Source organism: Grammomys surdaster, unplaced genomic scaffold (genome assembly GCF_004785775.1).
Source record: "Grammomys surdaster isolate TR1022 unplaced genomic scaffold, NIH_TR_1.0 205, whole genome shotgun sequence".
NCBI lineage: Eukaryota > Metazoa > Chordata > Mammalia > Rodentia > Muridae > Grammomys > Grammomys surdaster.
The window spans coordinates 599,621-621,562 of NW_021604650.1; the positions used below are offsets into that span (position 1 = coordinate 599,621).

Below are 21,942 nucleotides of genomic sequence, written 5' to 3' on the forward strand. Positions count from 1 at the left end.
GCTTTGATGACTTTGACTTCACAAGGACAGACCATCGTGACTTCATTATCATCATCGTCACCCTAGTCTCTGATATGACCAAGTCTTACTAAATGCTAAAGTAAGACCTTACTAAATCAGTTTCCGAGTGGCACGCTGATAATCTCATTACTGGAGACCAGGGAAGGAGGATCAGGTGTTCGATACCTTCCTGAACTATAGTGAGTCTGTCTCAAAAAAAAAAAAAATCTTTTTTTTTTTTTTAATCGCCACCTCTGCTAGAGTTTCTCTAGTCTTAGCCATGACCCACCTTTTGTGAATTTAGACTTATAGGACCTTGTTTCAAAGTTACTTTACAAAAGGAAGTTGTTGGGGAATGCTTTTATTCATACTTAACATATTGTGAAAATACAATTTGCCACAATTAAATACTGTTTTCTAACATCCTACAGATGAGGTACCTAGCGTCACTCCAGTGACCACGATTTGTCCTCACCATTGCTTCATTCATTCGGCAAATGTTTACTTTCTTCCTCCAGCCTACCCAGAATTTCCCTCTATCTCTAGACCCTGCCAAGCCTTTTGGCTATCTTTACTTCCTGAGCAATTAGGCCAGAGGTTATGAGGTAAAAATTATTCTTAGCCTACCTAAAGAAATCCTGTTTACACTTCTTTAGCCCCTTTTTGGACCCCCTAACTCTCAAGACTGTTAGGAAACTCTCTTCCAGCTTTTAGATTTAAGCCAGATTAGATCTTCTAGGCTATTGTGTAGTTGTGTCTTCTAAGATGGGCATGACCTTGCTGTCTTGCATCAGCTACAGGAGACCCATGGGACCAGGCCTACTAATATCTACTCATGGGGGGAAGGTACATCTTCAGGAGCAAGTTGACCAGAAGAAGGACTCTTCCATTATTGAAGCTGCCCATAAGTGGCCCAAGGAGCTCCTCCGTGGTGCAGGTTCTTTGTGAATCATTCATGCTGCAGGTGAGACTTTTAATTTGTGTAGTTAAACTGCCCAAGGGACTTCCTGGTGATGTAACTCCCCTTGAGTCACCCAGGTACCTATAAGTGGCCTCAATAAAGTCAGTGGCTCACCAAGCTGAACTTGGATAGAATTCTTTCTTTGGTCTGTCAGTTCCCTTCCCCCAAGAATGACTAGGCCTTTCTATCTCCCAAGAAAAAGTAACACAGCATAGGTCAACCTGGTTCAGCAAGAAACTAGAATTAAACGTCAGGGGAAGAGATCAATCCAGAAGACATGACCTACAGGACATGACACAAATCCATTTTGTTACATGCTCAAATAGGAGAGCCAAAGGTCAATGACTTTGTCACAATTGCAAACAGTATTGTGTAAGAATTTAAAATCACTCACATATCCTAGCATTCTCCAGTCCCCTTTCCTCAAATATATTTTCTTTTTTTAATTTATTTATTTATTTATTTATTTATTTATTTTTGCCGGGCGGTGGTGGCACATGCCTTTAATCCCAGCACTTGAGAGGCAGAGGCAGGCGGATTTCTGAGTTCAAGGCCAGCCTGGTCTACAGAGTGAGTTCCAGGACAGAGAAACCCTGTCTCGAAACACCCCCCCCCGAAAAAAATAATAATTTTTATTTTTTTATTCTACATTACATCCAACTGCAGTTTCTCCTCCCTCCTGTCCCCCACCTCTTTATCCCCTCCTCTCTCTCTCTCAGATCCAACCCCCTCCACTCCCCCTCAGAAAAGAACAGACTTCCCAGTTTTTCAATAAATCAAACAGGGCATAAGTGGTAACAATAAGCCCAGGCACATATCATCACATCAAGGCTGGAATCAGGTAGACCAGTAGGAAGAAAAGGGTTCCACAAGCAAGCAAAAGAGTCAATCACAGCCCCAGCTGCCCCACGAACACCAAGCTACGCAGCCAGAACATATATGTAGAGGACCTGAGTCAGACCCCTACAGGCTCCCTGATCTCTACAAGCCCCAGTGAGTCCTACAGTTGACTCTGGGTTCTGTGATGTCCCTGACCCCTTGGGCTCCTCTGATCCTTCCTCCCTCTCCTCCACAGGATTCCCAGAGCTCCACTTAATGTTTGGCTATGGGACCCAGTGTCTGTTCCCCATCAGTTGCTGAATGAGGTCTCTCTGGTCTCTCTGATGATTATTTTAGGTTCTGGTCTAGAACACTGTGCAGAACAAACTATAGGTGGAAGGTTTTGTGGCTGGGTTGGTGTCCCAGTCACTCCACTTGAGGCCTTGACTAATTACAGAAGATGGCCAATTCAACTTCCGTGTCCCCTATTACTAGGAGTCTTTGCTAGGATTATTCTCATAAATTCTGGGGGATTTCCATTGCACTAGGCTTCTACTTCACCCCCCAAAATGTCCCCAATTTGGTGGCATTTTAAATCCCACTTAAGGAGTTAAACCTTAGGATGCGTGAGTGATTTTAAATTCCAGTCATTTCTTCCTTCCCACCACCTCTCCTGTTCCCAACCCCACCTGTCCCCTGTATTTTTCTTTTTAATTTGTATGTGTGTGTGTGTGTGTGTGTGTGTGTATGGTGTGAGTATATATGTGTGTGAATATTCCACAGTACACATGTAGTAGTCAGAAGACAACTTTTCAGAAGTCAATTAATTATTATAAATCCATGAGTATGTGCACAATAAGGGTGAGTTGCCCATTGAGGCCAGAGGCATTGGATCTCTTGGAACTGGAGTGCTGGGTATTTGTGAGCCACCTAGCATGGGTGCTGGGAACGAAACTTGGGTCCTCTGCAAGAGCAGCAAGCTCTCTTAACTGCTGAGCTATTTTCCTAGCCCCTCCACCTGTTTTTGAGGCAGGATCTCTTGTTTCTGGTACTCGGTGCGTACAAAAGCTTCCAGAAGATTGTTCTACCTCCCATCTTGCTGCAGGAATGCTGAGAAAGCCCCACTATATCTCTATCTATACCTATATCTATATCTCTATCGTACCTTTTTAATAATATATATAGATAGGTTTTTTTAAAATGTGAGCTGTAGAGGTCAAGCTTGGGTTGCCAGGCACACAGAGCAAGTGCTTTGAGCTGCAGTCATCTTGCTGGCTCCTGCACTACATTTCTCCCAATATATTCTTACCATCAGATTTGAGTTTTACATTTTCTTTCTTATTTTAACTTTTTTTTATTACTTATTTATTTATTTATTGGTTTTTTGAAACAAGGTTTCCCTAAGCTGTCCTGGAAAACCACCATCAAACATGCTTTTCCTTGGCAGAACTTGTTTTCTAAGCTGTGGCCAATCCTAAACTCTACCAATAATTTGTACGACGTTGTTTCAAAAGTCAAAATCTTTGGTCGGGCGGTGGTGGCGCACGCCTTTAATCCCAGCACTTGGGAGGCAGATTTCTGAGTTCGAGGCCAGCCTGGTCTACAGAGTGAGTTCCAGGACAGCCAGGGCTACACAGAGAAATCCTGTCTCAAAAAACCAAAAAAAAAAAAAAAAAAAGTCTTCTAAGTGTAAGAAAGGCAGATATACTTGTATTGGCTTCAGTGATGTCACTTGGTGTTCACTTCCTGACAGGATATATTTTGGTGTATTTTTATTGGAAGCTCTTAAAAATCAAACAGGATATTGTGTCCTACAGCAAAAACTAGATATGTGATATTAAAAGAAGCAGAAAGTTCTCGAGCAGTTAATGTAACATGCACCTTCCTCATTCATTAATACAACCTGTTTCATTTCTACTTACTACCTGTTTCAGGCACTGATGTTATAGTTATTTTGTTCAAAACAAAAAAGTTCTCCATTTGGAATTTACATTATTTTTTTAAAGATTTATTTATTTATTTTAAAGATTTATTTATTTATTTTATATATATGAGTACACCACCATTGCTCTCTTCAGACACACCAGAAGAGGGCATCAGATCCCATTACAGATGGTTGTGAGCCACCATGTGGTTGCTGGGAATTGAACTCAGGACCTCTGGAAGAGCAGTCAGTGCTCTTAACCACTGAGCTATCCCTCCAGCCCCTGGAATTTACATTATAACAGGAAGAAAAAATGAAATGTTGCTGACCTAGTGGTGCACACCTATGATGCCTACACTCACTTGGGAGGCAGAGGCAGTTGGATCCCTGTGAGTTCAAGGCCAGCCTTGTCTACACATTGAGTTCCAGGACAGTCAGAACTATAAAGAGAGACCTTGTCTCAAAGAAAAATAAAAAACAGCCAAAGTTCAAAATACTGATTCTCATTGTAGCCTGCTGTCAGTCTTCTCACTTAGGACTGAGGCACATAACAGGACTTGTGGTTCTTTTTTAGAAGAGGGTGACAGGTTACATGTAGACACTTTTGAGTGGTTAAGGCCATTGGATCTGGGATCAGACTAACTGGCATTAAATTTTGGCACTAATGCTTACTAGCTGTGCAAACTCAGGTAAGTTAATCTCTCTGAATCTGTTTCATCAGTTACAAACTAATTCTATTGCCAACAGAGTTTTGGATTAAATGTGTTTGTCCCTGATGTCTGCTCTATGTTTAGTCTGAAACTGGTGATTATATTCATTCTAGAAAAGCAAAGCAAAGTCATAAATACTTAAGGTACTTATATAGGTACTTATATGTTATGAAGCATAAAAATAGCAAAATTGTTGTCCAGAATGGCGTCCACTTTGACTCAGCTTCCAAAGCTTTCCCAAAACAGGATATTGGTTGTTTCAGACGTGGTGAGAGGCAGTGATGCTGCATAAGACACATTCCTGTGTTCTACAGACTCAGTCTTATGAGGTAAACAGCTAAGTATCATTCTCTATTGATGATACATGTGACAGCATTTGGCCTCTCACCACCTCTTTATAGGACTAGTGGCTAAGCAGCTTCAAAATGATAGACTACTGCCTGCCTTGAAATCAAAAAATAAAATAAAATAAAATCACCTAAGCTGGGCAGTGGTGGCGCACGCCTTTAGTCCCAGCACTTGGGAGGCGGAGGCAGTCGGATTTCTGAATTCCAGGCCAGCCTGGTCTACAGGGTGAGTTTCAGGACAGCCAGGGCTACACAGAGAAACCCTATCTCGGAAGAAAAACAAAAAACAAAAAGACAAAAAACACAAAAAAAAAACAAACCACCTAGATTTGGAATAGAGCTCAGTGTTAAAATACTTGCCTACCATGCTCAAAATCCTAGTTTGAATCCCATTTTGGAACACAAAAATAAATGTCTATTCCGGGATCAAGATATTAGCTTAGTGGTAGAACACATGCTTACCACGCAGTAGACCCTGGGTTTGATTCCCACAGAGAGAGACAGAGAGAGCAGGGAGGTGGCTCAGCTGGCAAAAGCACTTGCTTCGAAAGACTAATGACCTGAATTCAAATGAAACAAAGAGACCCACATAAAAAGGTTGCATGCAGCAACTCATGTCTTACAATCCCAGCACTCCTACAGGGTAATGGAAGGCAGAGACAGGAGATCACAGAACAGCCATCTGGAAGTAGCAAAGTGTCAGGAATATTAAGCATGATCACACCTCAAAACAAAATAGAAAGTAAGAACAGACTCCCAAAAATTATCTACACAGGCGAACCATGGCCTTCAAATGCCCACACTATTGTATATACACACCATAAACACACACAAAATACATAATACAGAATTATAAATAATTATAAAGAGAAACAAGAGGCAGCACTCAGAAGGAAGGCGTAGAAGGATTATGGAAGGTTACAGGTCAGCCTGGCCAACTTAGCAAGTTCCAGACCAATCAGAGCTGGCTTTTCTCCAACAATAATGACATGAACAATAAATGTTGTAGTACAGTTCAGCATGGTAATGTAGTCAAAGTTTAAGACTTTATTGTTTCATCATTAGTAGTTCAACAAACAGTATAGCCATCAAACATTTCAAAAACAATCTAGAGAAGATTCTAGAAGAGTGCAGTGTGCACAGAAGTACATACAGCACAATATCCATTGTGTTAAACAAGGAGGATGTGGGCCAAGTGTGGTGGTACATGCCTTTAATTTCAGCGAGGAAGCTGAAGAAGTATCTCTGAATTAGAAGCCAGCCTGGTCTACAAAGTGAGTTCTAGGACAGCCAGGGTTATATAAAGAGACCTCGTCTCTAACATCAACAAAGGTTGGGTGCACAAGGCTTAAGCAATGGCTCAGTGTTTAAGACCACTTACAGCTCTTCTAGAGGTCCCAAGCTCGGTTCCCAGCACTGCTCATGTAACCCCAGCCCTACAGGATACAATGCCTCTGGCCTCTGAGGGCCCCTGTACTCATATGCGCATACTCCTCCCCCCAACATATGTATAATTTAAAATAATAAAAATACTTTTGTAAACTGGCCATAGTGGTACACACTTTTAATCCCAGCACTTGGGAGGCAGAGGCAGGTGGATTCCTGAGTTCGAGACCAGCCTGGTCTTACATATTGAATTCTAGGACAACTAGAGACCTGTCCTGAGAAAGCAAACAAAAAGAAAAGAGAAAATGCTTGTTTAAAGGTAGATGTAAGTAAAGATTAGCCATACCTATTGTTGCTTAAGCTAGATTTTAACCATGGTTACTTTCTGTGTGTAGCAATGTGGAGGAGGAGGTTAGTGATGAAAGAAACTTTATAATACAGTCATGTATCACATAATAACATTTTGGTCAACAACAACAGAAAAACTTCTCATTTAGTGATGTGGGCATTGTGGTTCTCACTCACGTATAGCCAATAATGCCTGGCCCTGGCAAGCAGCATGCTGCTGATCCATGTACTTACTATATTTTAACATATTTCAGTTTCCAGCTTCTACTTATAAAATGAAAGCAGTCCACATGTGACACTGGAAACAGCTTTGCATATGTTGTGTTCATTGAATCATTTGATTGCATCAGAAGCCACATAGACCATTCCATGGAGATTTCTGAAAACGCACTCTCTAATGTTCCCACAAGAATGAAATTTCCTAATGCCATTCTCACAACACACCCCCATTATCAAACAGCTCATAAGCATATGTATTTTTTTCAGTTCTGGGTAGGATTTGGAGAGAGTTTCTCTGTGTAGCCTTGACTGTTGTGGAATTCACTATGTAGACCAGATATTGGCCTCCTGAGTGCTGGGATTAAAGGTACATATACTGCTACCCTGATCCATAGTTTTGAACATACATGTGCATATATATGTGTATATATTAAAGACAGGTAGATGTTTATAACCTAGCCTAGTAGCACGGACCTGTAATTCCTGATTTTCAAGAGGTTGAGGCAGGGGAATACAGAATTTGAGGCCAGCTTGAGCAACATAGTAAGACTCTGTTTCAACACACACAGAGAGATGCAAAAATTGAAATTAATAAGGGCTGTGGAGGTGTATGACTTTTATCCCAGCACTCGGAGGCATAGGCAGGCAGATATCCAAGTTTGAGGCTGGCCTGGTCTACAAAGTGAATTGCAGAACAGCCAGGACTACACAGAGAAACCCTGTATGAAAAACAACAAAACCAAAACCAAACAAAAAAGGGCTGTGGAAATGGCTTAGTGGTAGGGGACCTGTCTAACATGTAAGGGGCCCTGGGTTCAATTCCTAGTACCAAAAAGAAACAAAACAAACTAGTGTGGGATGTGGAACTTGTATGTACTTGATATAGGTGCAGCTTGGTACAGGCATATGAAAAAGCAATATGAAGTACTTCAAAATACTCCAAGCAGAGCTACAATATGATCCTGCAACCCCCACACAGGATATATATCTGATGAAAAGAAAATTGCTGCATCTCAGATGCCCATATTGTGTTTTGTTCTGTTTGAGACAGGGTCTCAGTATATTGTTCAGGCTGGCCTCAAATTCTCCATCCTCCTATCTCAGCCTCTTGAGTGCAGGAGTATGTCATGACTTCTGGCTTTCCATGTTTCTTTCAGCATTATGTATAATAGCTAGGATACAAATTCAGCCACCATGTCAATGAATGAATGAATGATAGATAAGAAAAATGTGGTATATATGCACAATATACTTCTGGAATGAAAGAATGAAAGTTGTGATTTGCAGCAACAACTGGTAGTCGTTATGTTGAGTAAAATCAGTGTCACAGAAAAGACAAATACCACACAATCACTTTTAAAACTTTTTTTATTGGGCTATAGGAATGGCTCAGTGGTTAAGAGCATATTCTGTTCTTGAAGAGGACCTACATTGAATTCTCAGCACACACAGGGCAGCTCAAAACCACCTGCTACTCCATTTTCAGAGGATTCAATGCCCTCCTCGGGCCTCTGCAGGCTGCTGCAGGCATGTGATATTATGCATGAACTCACAAAAGGACATACATACAAATGAAAATAAACATATTTTTTAGTCTCTGACCTGGGCAAGGTGGTGTGGGCCTGTAATTCTACTACTTGGGTATTAGAGAGGGGCAGGAGGATGGAGCATTGAAGCCCAGCTTGAGCTCCATAGCAAGGCCCTGTCTTATATCAGAGCTGAGACATGGCTCAGTGGTATAACATTTGCCCAGCATGCATGAAGCCCTGGGTTCAGTGCCCACTATAGCAATAATAAGAATAATCTTAAGGCCAGGTGTGATAGCATTTGCCTTTAATCCCAACACTTAGGAAGGCAGATGCAGGTAGATCTCTTTTGAACTCATGTACATAGGAAGTCCAGCCAGAGCCACACACTGAGGCATTTCTTCTGAGGCATTCCCCACCCCAAAATTTTTTACTGAATTCCTGTAAGTCCTAAAATGAGGCCTCAAGCCCCCTTGCCCTCCTTCTGCTTCAACTGCCAGAATGCTGGGACTGCCGGCATATGCTGCCACACTTGTTGTCTTAGGATATCCAGTACAATTGACCCCTTGTCAACTTGACAGACAAATCACTGTAAAGTCACAACCTTTCATTTCTTCCCCAAGATCACACATTAATATAAACATCACAGTATGAAACATTTTACAAACTTAAAAAGTCCCACAGCCTTACAAATTCACACTTTAAAATTTCAGTCTTCTTTTTTTTAATGCCCTTTTAAAATCCAAACTCTCTGTAAAACTCTAAAAACACTTTTTAAAAAAGTTTAAAGTTGCCGGGCAGTGGTGGCACACTCCTTTAATCCCAGCACTTGGGAGGCAGAGGCAGGTGGATTTCTGAGTTCAAGGTCAGCCTGGTCTACAGAGTGAGCTCCAGGACAGCCAGGACTACATAGAGAAACCCTGTCTTGAAAAACCAAAAAAAAAAAAAAAAAAAAAAAAAAAAAAAAAGTTTAAAGTCTCTCAACTGTGGGCTCCTGTAACATCAAAAATAAGCACTTTCATATTCCAAGAGGAAAGAACTAGGGCACATGATCCAGTCTGTCCTAACAAGACCCCACTATACTGGTACAACTTAGTTTGGTAGGGTTCCTATTGCTGCATCAAAACACTATGACAACAAAAAACAAGTTGGGAAGGAAAAAGTTTATTCTACTTACACACTTCTGAAGGAAGTCAGAACTGGAACTCAAACAGAGCAGGAACTTGGAGGCAGGAGCTGATGGAGGCCACAGAGAGTGCTGCTGACTGGCTTGCTTCCCATGGTATGCTCTGCCTGCTTTCTTGTAGAACCCAGGACCATCAGCCCAGGGATGCCCCCACCCACAATGGGCTGTGCCCTCTCCCATTGATCATTAATTAAGAAAATGTCCTAGATCTTATGGAGCCATTTTCTTAATCAAGGTTCCCTACTCTCAGATGATTTTAGCTGTATCAAGGTAATACAGAACTATCCAGCACAGCCAGGCAGTGGTGGTGCACGCCTTTAATCCCAGCACTTGGGAGGCAGAGGCAGGTGGATTTCTGAGTTTGAGGCCAGCCTGGTCTACAGAGTGAGTTCCAGGACAGCCAGGGCTACACAGAGAAACCCCGTCTTGAAAAAAAAAAAATCAAAAAAAAAAACAAAAAACAAAACAACAACAACAAAAAAAGAACTATCCAGCATGCCTGGCTATAACATAGACTTTAAGAAAAAATACTTCCACATTCGCCAAAATAAGTAATTGAATTCCTGATCACACTGGCATAGTTCCCTTTGCCATCTTTCTCTGGCACTCAACAGCATCGGGGACAGTTTGCTGCACTATCAACTGATGCCTGCCGTTGAGTGACAGAGTAAGATATTTTCCAGAGTCATTTTGGGAAATATCCTGAGCTGTTTTCAGAACATTGCCACAGTCAGAATGTTGAGCTTTATTTGACCTTAACAAACTGTCTAGGACAGATGAGGTCCGCAGCTTGTTCCCTGTCTGCAGCAGCCTGCTTGCCTAGTGCCCCCTCCATGAGTTAGCATCTTTACAGAATTTGCTGAATCTGCAATTGCACTTTGGGTCATTGATTGCTGCTTAGCAACATCAAATCCCACAGCTTTGATTATCATCATTACTATGTACTTCTAAATTTTTTTTTGAGCAGATATAGGGAGGCTTTGAATTTAGCAAGTCCAGAAGAAAAATAGATAAACAAAATTTGACATAAATTAATGTCCAGTTTCAAATGTCTTTTTTAGGGACTCCTCATCTTAGGACATGAATAAAATTCAGTATTATTAGTATCTGCGCCTCATTTTTAATACCTTATTTTATGCCCACTCCAGCCCCCAGTCACAACCAAGATGTTATCTCCTGGTTTTTCCTTTCCTCGGCAGCTTTTTTTGTTTGTTTGTTTGTTTTCCAAAGTATATCTTTTGTAGCTCAGAACCTACTCAGAGGAAAGGCAACCTGAAGCCTCTTTGGGAAGAAAAACAAGATAAAAATATGAAGCTGCTCTGTGACTGCATTGCAATGTGATTGGAATGAGTAATAGTTTCTCATTCTGCTTAGCATCTTTCTCCACCTATCAAACATGGGATTGTACCATGTCTGCCTCGGTGAGGCGATATTACGACATGACCAGATAATTCAAAAAGAACATTACAGAGGGGGGTCTCTAAATATTGTACAAGGCTTTCACTTTCTTTAGAGTCACGCATCAAAGACATCAATTAGAATTTATGATAAAAAATTATTTGCAGCTTATGAAGGCACAAAGAAACACATAATCTGCCAGCTAGAAAACATTCACATAAAGAAACAGGTGGGAAGTGGGGAGACTGGGCACGATTAATCTGTAGCAGGGGCTGCAGTGGCGGGCGGGTTCTAGTGCTTGGCCACGCCCCTTACGTCAGACTTCCCCCCCACTCCCCACCCCCAGAGGCCTGCCCCACCCGCGGGCCCAGTCACACTGCGTCCTTTCCTGCGGGAGCGCAGAGGGACAGTTCTTGCGCCTGCGCATTGCGTCGCTGCGCGTCTCCGAGGCCGCCGCCCGCGCGTCCTCAGGCTCTTTGTGCGCATGCGCGCTCGTACACCTTCTCTCCCTGCGGAGCACGGCTGAGTCAGTCAGTCTGTCGGAGTCAGTCTTCCGAACAGGCTACGGCGGGTACCTCGGAGAGCCAGCTGCTGGATTATTCTGTGTCCCCTCCCACTCTCCCGTCCCACGTCTCTCTTCACCCTTCTCCCGCCCTTGCTCGTGCAGCCATGGCGGAATCGTCGGCGGCCACTCAGTCCCCGTCAGTCTCCTCGTCGTCCTCCGGGGCCGAGCCGTCAGCGCTCGGCGGCGGCGGCGGGAGCCCTGGAGCCTGCCCCGCCCTGGGGGCGAAGAGCTGCGGCTCCTCGTGTGCGGGTGAGGCGCGCGGGGAGCTCGGTCCCTGGGGAGCGCGAGCGACTGGGTCTCCGGGAAGGGGCGAGCGACCTACCCCGGCCGCGGGCAGCTTCAGCTCCTTGGCGGGCATTTGAGGAACAGGCAAAGGGGGAGGGGAGCGAAGGACCGAGCCGCGGTGAGGAAATAACGGGGTGTGAAGAAAACAGGTTGGGGGTGGGGTGGCGAACTAGAGTGGGCGTTGACCCCCTGTAAGGGAGGGCACAGCAGTGGGCTGAAAATGGAAAAGGCTAGGTGCACTGAATGGATCGAGTTCTGGAGGCCCGAGAGCCCGAGGGTGGGTCGGGAGTGGGGGTGACTTAGAGGATTAGTGAGCTACAGAGGATTGTGACAGGTGGGTCATAGGAGAAATGAAGTCGTTAGGACTTTGAGAGGGGTGGTGGTGAAAGAGGTGGCGTTGCAGGTTTGCAGACGGGTTGACACAATCTTAAATGGGTGCTAACCTTCCCAAAAAAAAAATTGTTTTTTGTTCGCCAGAAGGATCAGGAAGTTCTATTTACTGTTTTTGACTAAACTGAATGCCAGATATTTTTTTCCCCTTAAATTCTGAGGTAGATGAGACGTGATGAGAATAGCACGGGAAGATTTGGGAGGGAGCTGCTGATAGTCCAAGATGGATCCTTGGCTGCATCTGCAACCCAGCCGGCTCTTCACCGGTGGTGCATCGTGGGGGTGGGGACTCGCAATCAGTTGCTATATTCTAGAAGATAATAAATACAGTCAAGCCAAGCCATCACCATGTTTTGATTTCTTGTTTTCGATGGCCTATTCTCAATAGCAGTATAACAAAAGGGAACATTTGCTCCAGGAAAAGGAAAATCCAGACAAAGCCTGGGCTGGTTGAACCCCCTTCTCCCTTGTGTGTGAAAAGACTAGGAGGGACGCTGCCGGCCTCCTTCAGTTTCTTTTGTATACATGTCTGCCTACTGGTGGGAGCTGACTGGCAAGCTCCCCTCTGATCAGAGAGATCTGCAGTGCAGATCCCTTCTTGAGGAAAAATATGCGCCACTGGCAGGTGGTGGTTCTTAAAGGGACTGAGTCTTCTGTGGCAAAGAATTTGGTTTGTCAAAGGAAGGATCTTAAGAGGGTTAGAAAATGCTTTGTTGACTCCAGCGCACTCTTGAATTGTGCACATAATATTCCTGATTTTAGCATCAAATATTTTCTCTTATGTTTCCTAATACTGAACCTTCCACCTGTCTGAGAGCTTTGGTGCCCTGCAGAATTCTCCAGTGTGGTAATGGCCATTTGGATAAACGGTATGAAAGGAAGCTTTCTGCAGATAAAAGGAATGAGGCAGCATATTTAGAACCTTGGTTCTGTTTAAACCACCAGCATTTCTCTTCCAAATTTTTGTATTCTGGGCTAACTTCCAGATGAACGGTGGCTTTTCTATAACTTAGCGACTTGGTCCTTTGGCTTTAATCACTGCTTACTGTTTGGTTGGCCTAGTCCTAATTTCAAATTTTCTGATAAAATTCTAGGTTTCAGAAGTTGGCCTTTTGTGCTGAAGATAGAATGTTAAGTACTGAGGAATCAGTCTAACCAGCACCTAGGGAATTAAAATTTTAGCTATGATTGTAATCAAGTGGTGAAAAAAAATGTGATACAAAATAGCCCAGGCTAGCCATGAATGCAAGATAATTCTGCCTCAGCCTTCAAGGGAAGTCTACAGGTATGTGCCACCACACCTATCAAGAATCAACATTTTTATTCTTTTAATGCACTGTCATAGAGGGATTGGCTCCCTTGGTGCACCAGAGGGAATGCAAGTATATACTGCCACCCAGTGAATTTTATATTTGCAGTACTGATATATTAACGTGCAGTATTTTTGTTTAGCTTGTGTTTCTGATATCATTTGCTCATGTCACATGCCACATTGTCACAGTTTTATATTTGCTATTTCCCTGTGTTTTTTTTGTTTTATTTTGTTTTTGTTTTTTTAATACAGTCTCCTTCTGGAACTCATTACATATCCCAGCAGGCTTTGAATTTTTTCTATCTCATCATCTCAAATCCTGGCGTAATAGGTGTGAGCCACTATGCCAAGCTCCCTTGCTTGGGTTTTGTTGTTTTTTGTTTGTTTGTTTGTTTGTTTTTAGCATACCTCTTTGTCTTGTTTCTTTTCTTTGTTTTGAATTTTTTTAGATCAAACCAAGCAAAAAGAGGTAGCCCTGTATAGCCCTGGCTGTTCTGAAACTGGCTCTGTAGACCTGGCTGGCCTGGAACTCTGATCCACCTGTCTGTGCCTTCTGAGTGCTGGGATTAAAGGCATGTGCCACCACCACCGCCACCTTTCAAAATACCCCTTTATGGTAGTGGTAAAGATGCTAAAATGAGGTGTTTGGCCAACAGAGAAATTGATATCTTCAAGTAGTATTGAATAGATATATTTGCCTTGTGCTTTCCTAACAGTATGAATCGCCTAGTATGACCCATTTTTCTTAATGTTTTTGTAGAATTGCTTCTGTGACATCAACTGTAGACATTTTGTCACTATTGACTCTTAGTGAGGGTTTTGTTTTTGTTTTCCTTGTCTTGTAGTAATATAGCTGGAACCTAGGGCCATGTTGCTGCTAGGTAAACCTCTGAGACACATCTCTAGCCCACTATTGGCACTTAAAACATTGTCTATCTGTAACTACAGAAGTACTCAATACATTTCTGTTGAATGAGTCATCAGGTTTACAAGCTGGAAAGGAATACCTGAAATAAGCACTAAATGAATGTCCTATCATAAACTACTGCCCATTGTCAATTAACAGATATCAGCAAGTAGTAATAGTTCAGTACCCCCAGTGGATTCTTGTTGGTCAAGTGACTACTTGAATATAAAAGTCTGTCTTATGGGGCTAGCAAGATGGCCTAATGGATAGAACATTTGCAGTTAAGCCTAACAACCTGAGTTAGAACCCTTGGACCAACATGATAAAAGGAGAAAATTTACTCCCACAGTTGTTCTGACCTCCATAATAAGCACAACCCTCTGCCACTCACTTATGTTAAAAAAAAATAAATCCTATGACCATGTCTTGGTGAAATACATTTATATTCTAACCTAAAAAAATATTTTAAAAGCTGGGCAATGTTGGTGGACACCTTTAATCCCAGCACTTGGAAGGCAGAGGCAGGCAGATTTCTGAGTTTGAGGCCAGCCTGGTCTACAGAGTGAGTTCCAGGACAGCCAGGGCTACACAGAGAAACTTTGTCTCAAACAAACAAACAAATCATTTTTAAAAGGGCTCGGTGTAGTGGCATATATCTTCAACCTCAGCACTCAGAATGCAGAGGCAGATGGATCTCTAAGTTAAGAGACCAGCCTGGTCTATATAGGAAGTTTCAGACCAGTCAAGGCTTCATAACGAGACACTGTCTCCAGAAAGCAACAACAGAAATCAAAGTGTCTTCATAAAGGTGTTCCAGTGAACCTGAATGTCTGTTGTCACCTCTGCATTTCTGATACTGAGGCAGGAGGCTCACCAGCTTTCACTGTACTGAGAAACCCCATCTCAGAAACAAAGGGACTGCATTAAAGTCACCATTTTATTGTAGCCCCTTCTTTCATGCTTCCCTCTCTCAAAGGAGATACTTCAAGGTTTGGCAAGATGAAAATAAGATTTAGTTTATTATTCTAAAATTTAATGAATTTTAAATGATTCCTAAAAATTCTGCTGTGGTTATCAGGTCCTAATTACATGGAAATGCTAACCAGCAGATCATGTGAGGTATGGTTGTAGAAAAAACATGCAAATATTGCTGTCAGTCTTGCTTTGTGCTCTTTACTATGTTCAGTTTTGACTGACTTGTCCAGTAAGTTTAGAAATAGTGATTTCAGAGGCAGACATGTGAGGTTGAGGTTAAAAAAAGGACAGAAAGAAATATGTAATGTTCTTTATGGAGTGAGAATTGCCCAATACCTATACCTATTTTGTTTGAATCTATTTTATGTTTATGGTTGTTTTGCTTGGAAAAAAAAGTGTCTGTGTATATATATACATACATACATCAGGTTGCCGATGGTCAGGGACGGGACTCACAGACAATTATGAATCACCATATAGATGCCAGGACTAGAACTTAGTTCTCTGTGAAAACATCCAGTGCTCTTAATTGGTGGCCTATTGCTCTAGCAATATGTTTGAATTTTAAATATGGTTTTATTTGTTTATTTATTTATTTATTTATTTATTTATTGGTTTGATTTTTCGAGACAGGGTTTCTCTGTGTAGCCCTGGCTGTCCTGGAACTCACTCTGTAGACCAGGCTAGCCTCGAACTCTTGAACTCAGAAATCTGCCTGCGTCTCCCTCCCAAGTGCTGGGATTAAAGGCGTGCACCACTACTGCCCTCCCACCTATTTATATTAATGTCAATATCATTCATTCCTGATTATCCATGGTCGCATCATACATTTACCAACAAATATATGAGCACCAACAATGACCTGATTTCAGTCCTGTGCAAAAGCTGTATTCTCTTAACTGCTGAGCCATCTCTCCAGACATCTATCCATTTAAAAAGAAAAGTTTCAATAACTCTAGGCTTGGTGGTGCTTATTGTTAATCCCAGCACTTGGAAGATAGAGACAGGCAATTTTCTGTGAGTTCAAGGTTAACCTGATCTACATATCAAGTTCCAGTCTACGAAACTCTTATCTCAAACAAAAAAAGCAAGGGGGGTGGGCAACTTGTTTCCTAGGTGGCTTGACATAACATTAGTATGTTTTTTTTAAGTATTTTTTGTACCCTTCTGGCCATAGTAAGTATAGTTATGATACATGTAAAATGCTTGCCACAACAGATGTGTTTAAGAGATAGCAAGAACTGTCATATCAGAATAGTCTAGAAACACCTACTGATTTGATTTGTTTTGTTTTTGTTTTTCAAGACAAATTTTTCTATGTAGCCCTGGCTGTCCTAGAACTTGCTCCTTACACTAGCCTGGCCCTAGAACTCAGATTCACCTGCCTCTGCTGCCCAAGTGCTGGAATTAAAGGCATGAGCCACCACTCTCAGCGACTTGGTTTTATTTATGGATGCACCTTAACCCTAACTTGACGTCAGCAGGTGATTATTTACATAGTATAGGGTAAGAATCCTAGTATTTTTATTTTGTTGCTGTTCATTTATTCTTTGCACTGCTTTTGTGATGAACCCTTTTTGCCTTTTAGCATTTTAGAGATGGTCTGAATATAGTAGTAGGAATAACATTGTTTTATTAAATTCATCTGTGAGGAAATTGTTCCTCACAATATGCCAGTTACCTGTTCTACTCAGGTGATTGTTGCCAGCCCTTATAAAGTGAAGTTTAGTAATGAATGGATTAGTGACGTGTCATTAAAGGAAAGAGGAAATTAAGTTTATCAGTTTTGTTTGAGCCAAGCATTGTTTCTCTTGAAAGACACTTCCGTGATAGTCCTAGAATTGAGCATTTCCTAGTTCTTGGCAGAATTACATTGTCTCCAAATAAATTTTAAGTTGGTGACTATGTGTGCAGTAATCGTGTGTACCAAGTGTGTTTTGTCTTCAGTTTTAAGGTTAATGATGAATTCATTTAGCCTTCTAAACTTTACAGACCTTTAAAAAACATAAAGGATAGAGTGTTTGCCTGGCATGTGCCAAGCTGTCGGTTCAATCCCCAGTACTGTAAATAAAAAGTTTTTTTTTTGTTTTTTTTTTTTTTGAAAAAACCTTTCTGGCTAGTGGAGGAGACACATATCTTTAATCCTAGTACTTGGATGCAAAGGTTGGTGATCTTTTGTGAGTACAAGGCCAGCCAGGGCTATATATTGAGGCCTTGTTTGAAGAAAACAAAGGATATTGCCTTACTTTTATTCTGTAACAATTATTGAATATAATTCTTTACTTGCTTCAGTTATGGCTTATTGTAGATGTTTTGTAAGACATGAACATGCTAACTCTGCTTAAGTTATAACACTATTGCTTCTGATTGCATTATGGAAGTCTTTTTACTGTGTATCTGTGACTTATGGAAGCCTTATGGCTCTCCTATTGCAGGTCCAAGGAGAACCTCTGCTGCTGCTGCTGCTGCTGTTATTGTCTCACTATGTACTCCTGACTATTCTGAACTCTCTATGTATACTAGGCTGGCCTCAAATTCATAGATAATCCACCTGCCTCAACCTCCCAAGTGCTGGGATTAAAGACAAGTGCTACTACACCTAGCTCAGAGAGAATTTCTTTAATTGCTATGTAAAATTTTCACTCAAGGAAGGTTAATCATTAGCATGTGGGACTCTTAATGGTAGGTTTTTTTGTTGTTGGTTTTTGTTTTTGTTTACATTTTTAATTTCAAAGAATATTCTTACCTCTTCTGAAATCAACTGACTTACTACTTCCTGTAAAAACATCTTCATAACATAATCAGGAGGGATACATGTGGGCTCTTGGCATTCATCATTAGCAGCTTGCCTTCAGGATATATGGAAGGGTATTCTGGAAAACTTCTTAAGCAAAATTAATACATTACCTTTTTGTTCTGTTATGGTAAAGTGTTTCAACAGTGGGCATTGGTTTGGTTCACATTTAAGGTAGAAATACTTGATGATGATGGTGTTTGCCCAACTGGAAATTGAATCTAGAACTCAGTACAAAGCAAGGATGCTACCTTTCCACCTCTCTTTGTACATCTTACTTTTAGTCAAGGTCTCACCAAGTTATCCAGGCTGTTCTTGAACTCACTTGTGGCAGAGGCTGTTCTCAAACCTTCACTCCTCAAGCAGCTGGGATTACAGCTGTGTGCCTGGGTTGGCTAATAATTCTGATACATTAATATTGCCTACTACTGGTTTAAGTCATGCCCAAATATGATAATTCAACAGCTGAGCATATTAAGGCTCTTTGTAAGGGACTTTGTGAGATAGGAAGACAGATACAACATAGGCTATTCCTTTTGGGGGGCTATATTCAATAGAAGAAAGACTTGTATTGTTTATCTGTGACTTAGGAACACACCCTAGGTGGAGACATAGGCTCAGAGAAATTAAGCTATGCCACAAAGTTTATCAATAGTCAAGTTGGTAGACTGGCTAGAATCAAGGAATTTAAGGCTCAGATCTCTTTCACATAAACATATATACTGCCTCTGTGGTTAGGATTTGAAGCAGCTTGTACTAAAAATAGTCCCATCACCCAACCAAGCAAACAAACAAAAAATACAATAGTCAGTGTTAGCTATTGATAAATAAATAAAAAGGTCAACTTGCTAGTTTAGGGCTGACAAATGGATCAGTAAAAGTGCTTGCCTCAAAGCCTGATGATTTGAGTTCCATATCTGGGACTCACGTAGTAGAAGGAAGGAACTGACTTAGGTACCTGGCACACACAAACCCCCACAGCCACATTGGGTGCCAATATGTTGTAGAAATTAATCCCGACCAGGGGTTTCTACCCTGCCTTACAACATTTAGTTTCCAGATAAAAATAACGTACAACCCTTATATTTACAATAAACCTTAAACAGCACAACATTTGAGCAGATACCTACCGTCTACATTAGAATCTACTTTCCTATTGATAATCCCAAATTATTACTTACTACTTACTATTACTTCATCTGGGCTGTTCTTAACTCCAATTGGCCAGCCCTAGGGCTATGTTCTCTTGACTCCTAACCCATAACAACTTCTTCCTCCTCCTGCACCTTCCTTTCCTTTTCTTTTCTTTTCTTTCTTTCTTTCTTTCTTTCTTTCTTTCTTTCTTTCTTTCTTTCTTTCTTCTTTCCTCATCCAAACCCAAGCCTGGATTAAATGATAGGTAGGGAAACCTTAACCCTACCTATGTCTCTTCTACCCAGCTATTGGCATCTTTATATCTTTATTTACCAATCAGAAATAACTTGGTGCCATGGTCTACATGTGGACTCTCTCATCTCTGGGACAACTAGGTCCTAGGGGCCTGCACTTAGCATGACAATAGATAATAAAAGACCAAACCTCAAAAATAAATAAGTAAAAGTAAAATACACACACACACATGCACATATATATATATACATACATACATACATACATACATACATACATATTGAGGGAGTTGTATTTTGGTTTTGTTTTCCTAAAACTCTTTGAAGACTAGGCTGGCCTCAAATTTACAGAATTCCAACTTTCTCTGCCTCCTGAATGTTGAGATTAAAGGAATGCCTACCACACCTGACAAGTAATACAGTGTTTAAGAAAAACCTGGACTGGTGAGATGGCTTAACACAGTGGTTCTCAACCTTCCTAATGCTGTGACGCTTTAAAACAGTTCTTCAAGTTGTGGTGACCCCGACTCTAAAATTATTTTCATTGCTACTTCATAACTGTAATTCTGCTACTGTTACAATTGTGATGTAAACACCTGTGTTTTCAGATTGTCTGGGATGACCCTTATGAAAAAGTCATTGTAACTCCAGAGTGTTCTCAACCTATAGGTTCAGAACCACTGGTTTAGCAGGTAAAAGTACTTAATACCATACCCAGTGTCCTAGTTGGGTCCCCAGAACCCATGTGGTAGAAACAACTGACTCCTACAAGTGTCTAACCTCCACACATACATGTTCACGATTTGGATAGAGAGCAGAACTGTCCTGGAGAAACTTAGCAAACAGCCTAAGTTAGGCTTTCATTACCACTGCAAGTCTTACTAGTACTATTCCTTCAAAGGCTAAGATGACCCTTCATCTCTGTGGTATTCTTGCGCTAAACCCATCATTTCAGTCTAACTAGAAGAAAAAAATGTCAGAAATGGGAAGACATTCTTTAAAAATATATTGATTGGTATTCCTCAAAACTGTCAAGATCACCTTGACTCCTAATCCATGGCAGCTTTTCTGTTCTCCTCCTGCACCTTCCCCCCCCCCACCCCCCATGGTCCTCCAATGAACCCAAGCCTGGGAAACTTCAGTAGTCAATGTTAGCTATATAGATAAATAAATAAAAAGGCCAACCTGCTAGTTTAGCTGCGGAGATGACTCAATTGGGTATGAGCACAGGGACTAGAGTTCAGATCCCTAGCGTTCAAGTAAAAGCTGAGTTTGATGCATATTTCTGTAACCCCAGAATCTGGGGGGAAGCAGCTTTGTAGACAAGCAGATCCTGGGGTTCATTGGTTGGCCAGCCTAACCAAAGTAGCAAGCTCCAGGTTCAGTGAGGAGGAAAAAATAGTGGAAAACAGAGGAAGATAACCTGATGTCTGCTTCTGGCCCCCACAGCCTTGCCTATGGACAGGTATACCTCTAATTTGCATGCTTACATATACCAACACCATATATACAAACACGTTCATTCAAGATCATAAAGCCAGAAAAGACTGAGAAGCTATCATCTTCTGCAAGTTAAAGGAGTGATAACAGCAATATGTGATGATATCCTGCATGTCTTTGAGACTGGTGAAAAGGACATTGGGTCTGGAGATGTAGCTTAGTTGGTAAAGTTCTTTGGCTAGGATGCACAAAACCCTGTCTGTGTTTAGTCCCCAGCACCATATAAGCCATGGTTGTGACACATGCCTGTAATCCCAGCACTTGAGAGACTGAGTCAGGAGGATTGCCAGTTTGAATCTAGTCTTAACATACTGATTTCCAAACTACACCAAGTCCCAGGCTAACCTGAAATACACAGTGAGATCCTGTTCTAAACCTTGAAGGAGACAATATAAATGAATAAGGAACAAATGCTATAAGCTATATGTTTATAATATGGCCTTGTTTATTAATGGCATTGAGTCCTTCAGTTTTTTTCTTTTCCTTCCTTTTTCTTTTTCTCCTTCTCTTTCTAAACAAGGTCACATTGTGTCATCCTGGTTGGCCTCAAACTTAACAGTGATCTTCCTGTTTCTGCTTTCCAAGCACCAGCCTTATAGGTGTGTACCATTACCACTTCTGCTATTATCTTTATTATTTCTCTAGTTTCTAGCATCCAATCAGAAGATTCCAAGTTGTCTCCATTCTGTCTTGCTAAAGTAGTGACTGTTTTGGGTTATTTGGTACTAGAATTACAGATGTATACTATTGTGTCTGACTTTATGCAGGAGATTTCCAGTTTAGTAGAGATCTGAGTTCTTTTTAAAATGTGTGAAAATAGAGTATAGTACACATAGTTGGGATCCCAACACTCTCAGAAGATGCTTAGTGAGACCCTGTCTCCAAACACACACACCCCAAAAAACCCATATGTGACAGTCTCTTACCCTTCAGTGATTCCTCTATGTACAAGGTATGTCATTTAGATATTTAAAGGCATTTGGAATCTGTTCAGTTCCTTCC

At 41.4% G+C, this 21,942-nt stretch overlaps 1 protein-coding gene across 1 annotated transcript in view; it reads left to right on the top strand.

Annotated features, from left to right (window-relative positions):
• The first annotated feature begins 11,288 nt into the window (after positions 1 to 11,288).
• The window catches only part of Rtn3 (reticulon 3), a 48,595-nt gene continuing 37,941 nt past the window's right edge, over positions 11,289 to 21,942 (top strand). The window contains exon 1 of the mRNA XM_028770955.1: positions 11,289 to 11,638. Coding sequence (XP_028626788.1) covers positions 11,494 to 11,638 — 145 coding nt within the window. The 5' untranslated portion in view covers positions 11,289 to 11,493. The remainder of the gene's footprint in view (positions 11,639 to 21,942) is intronic.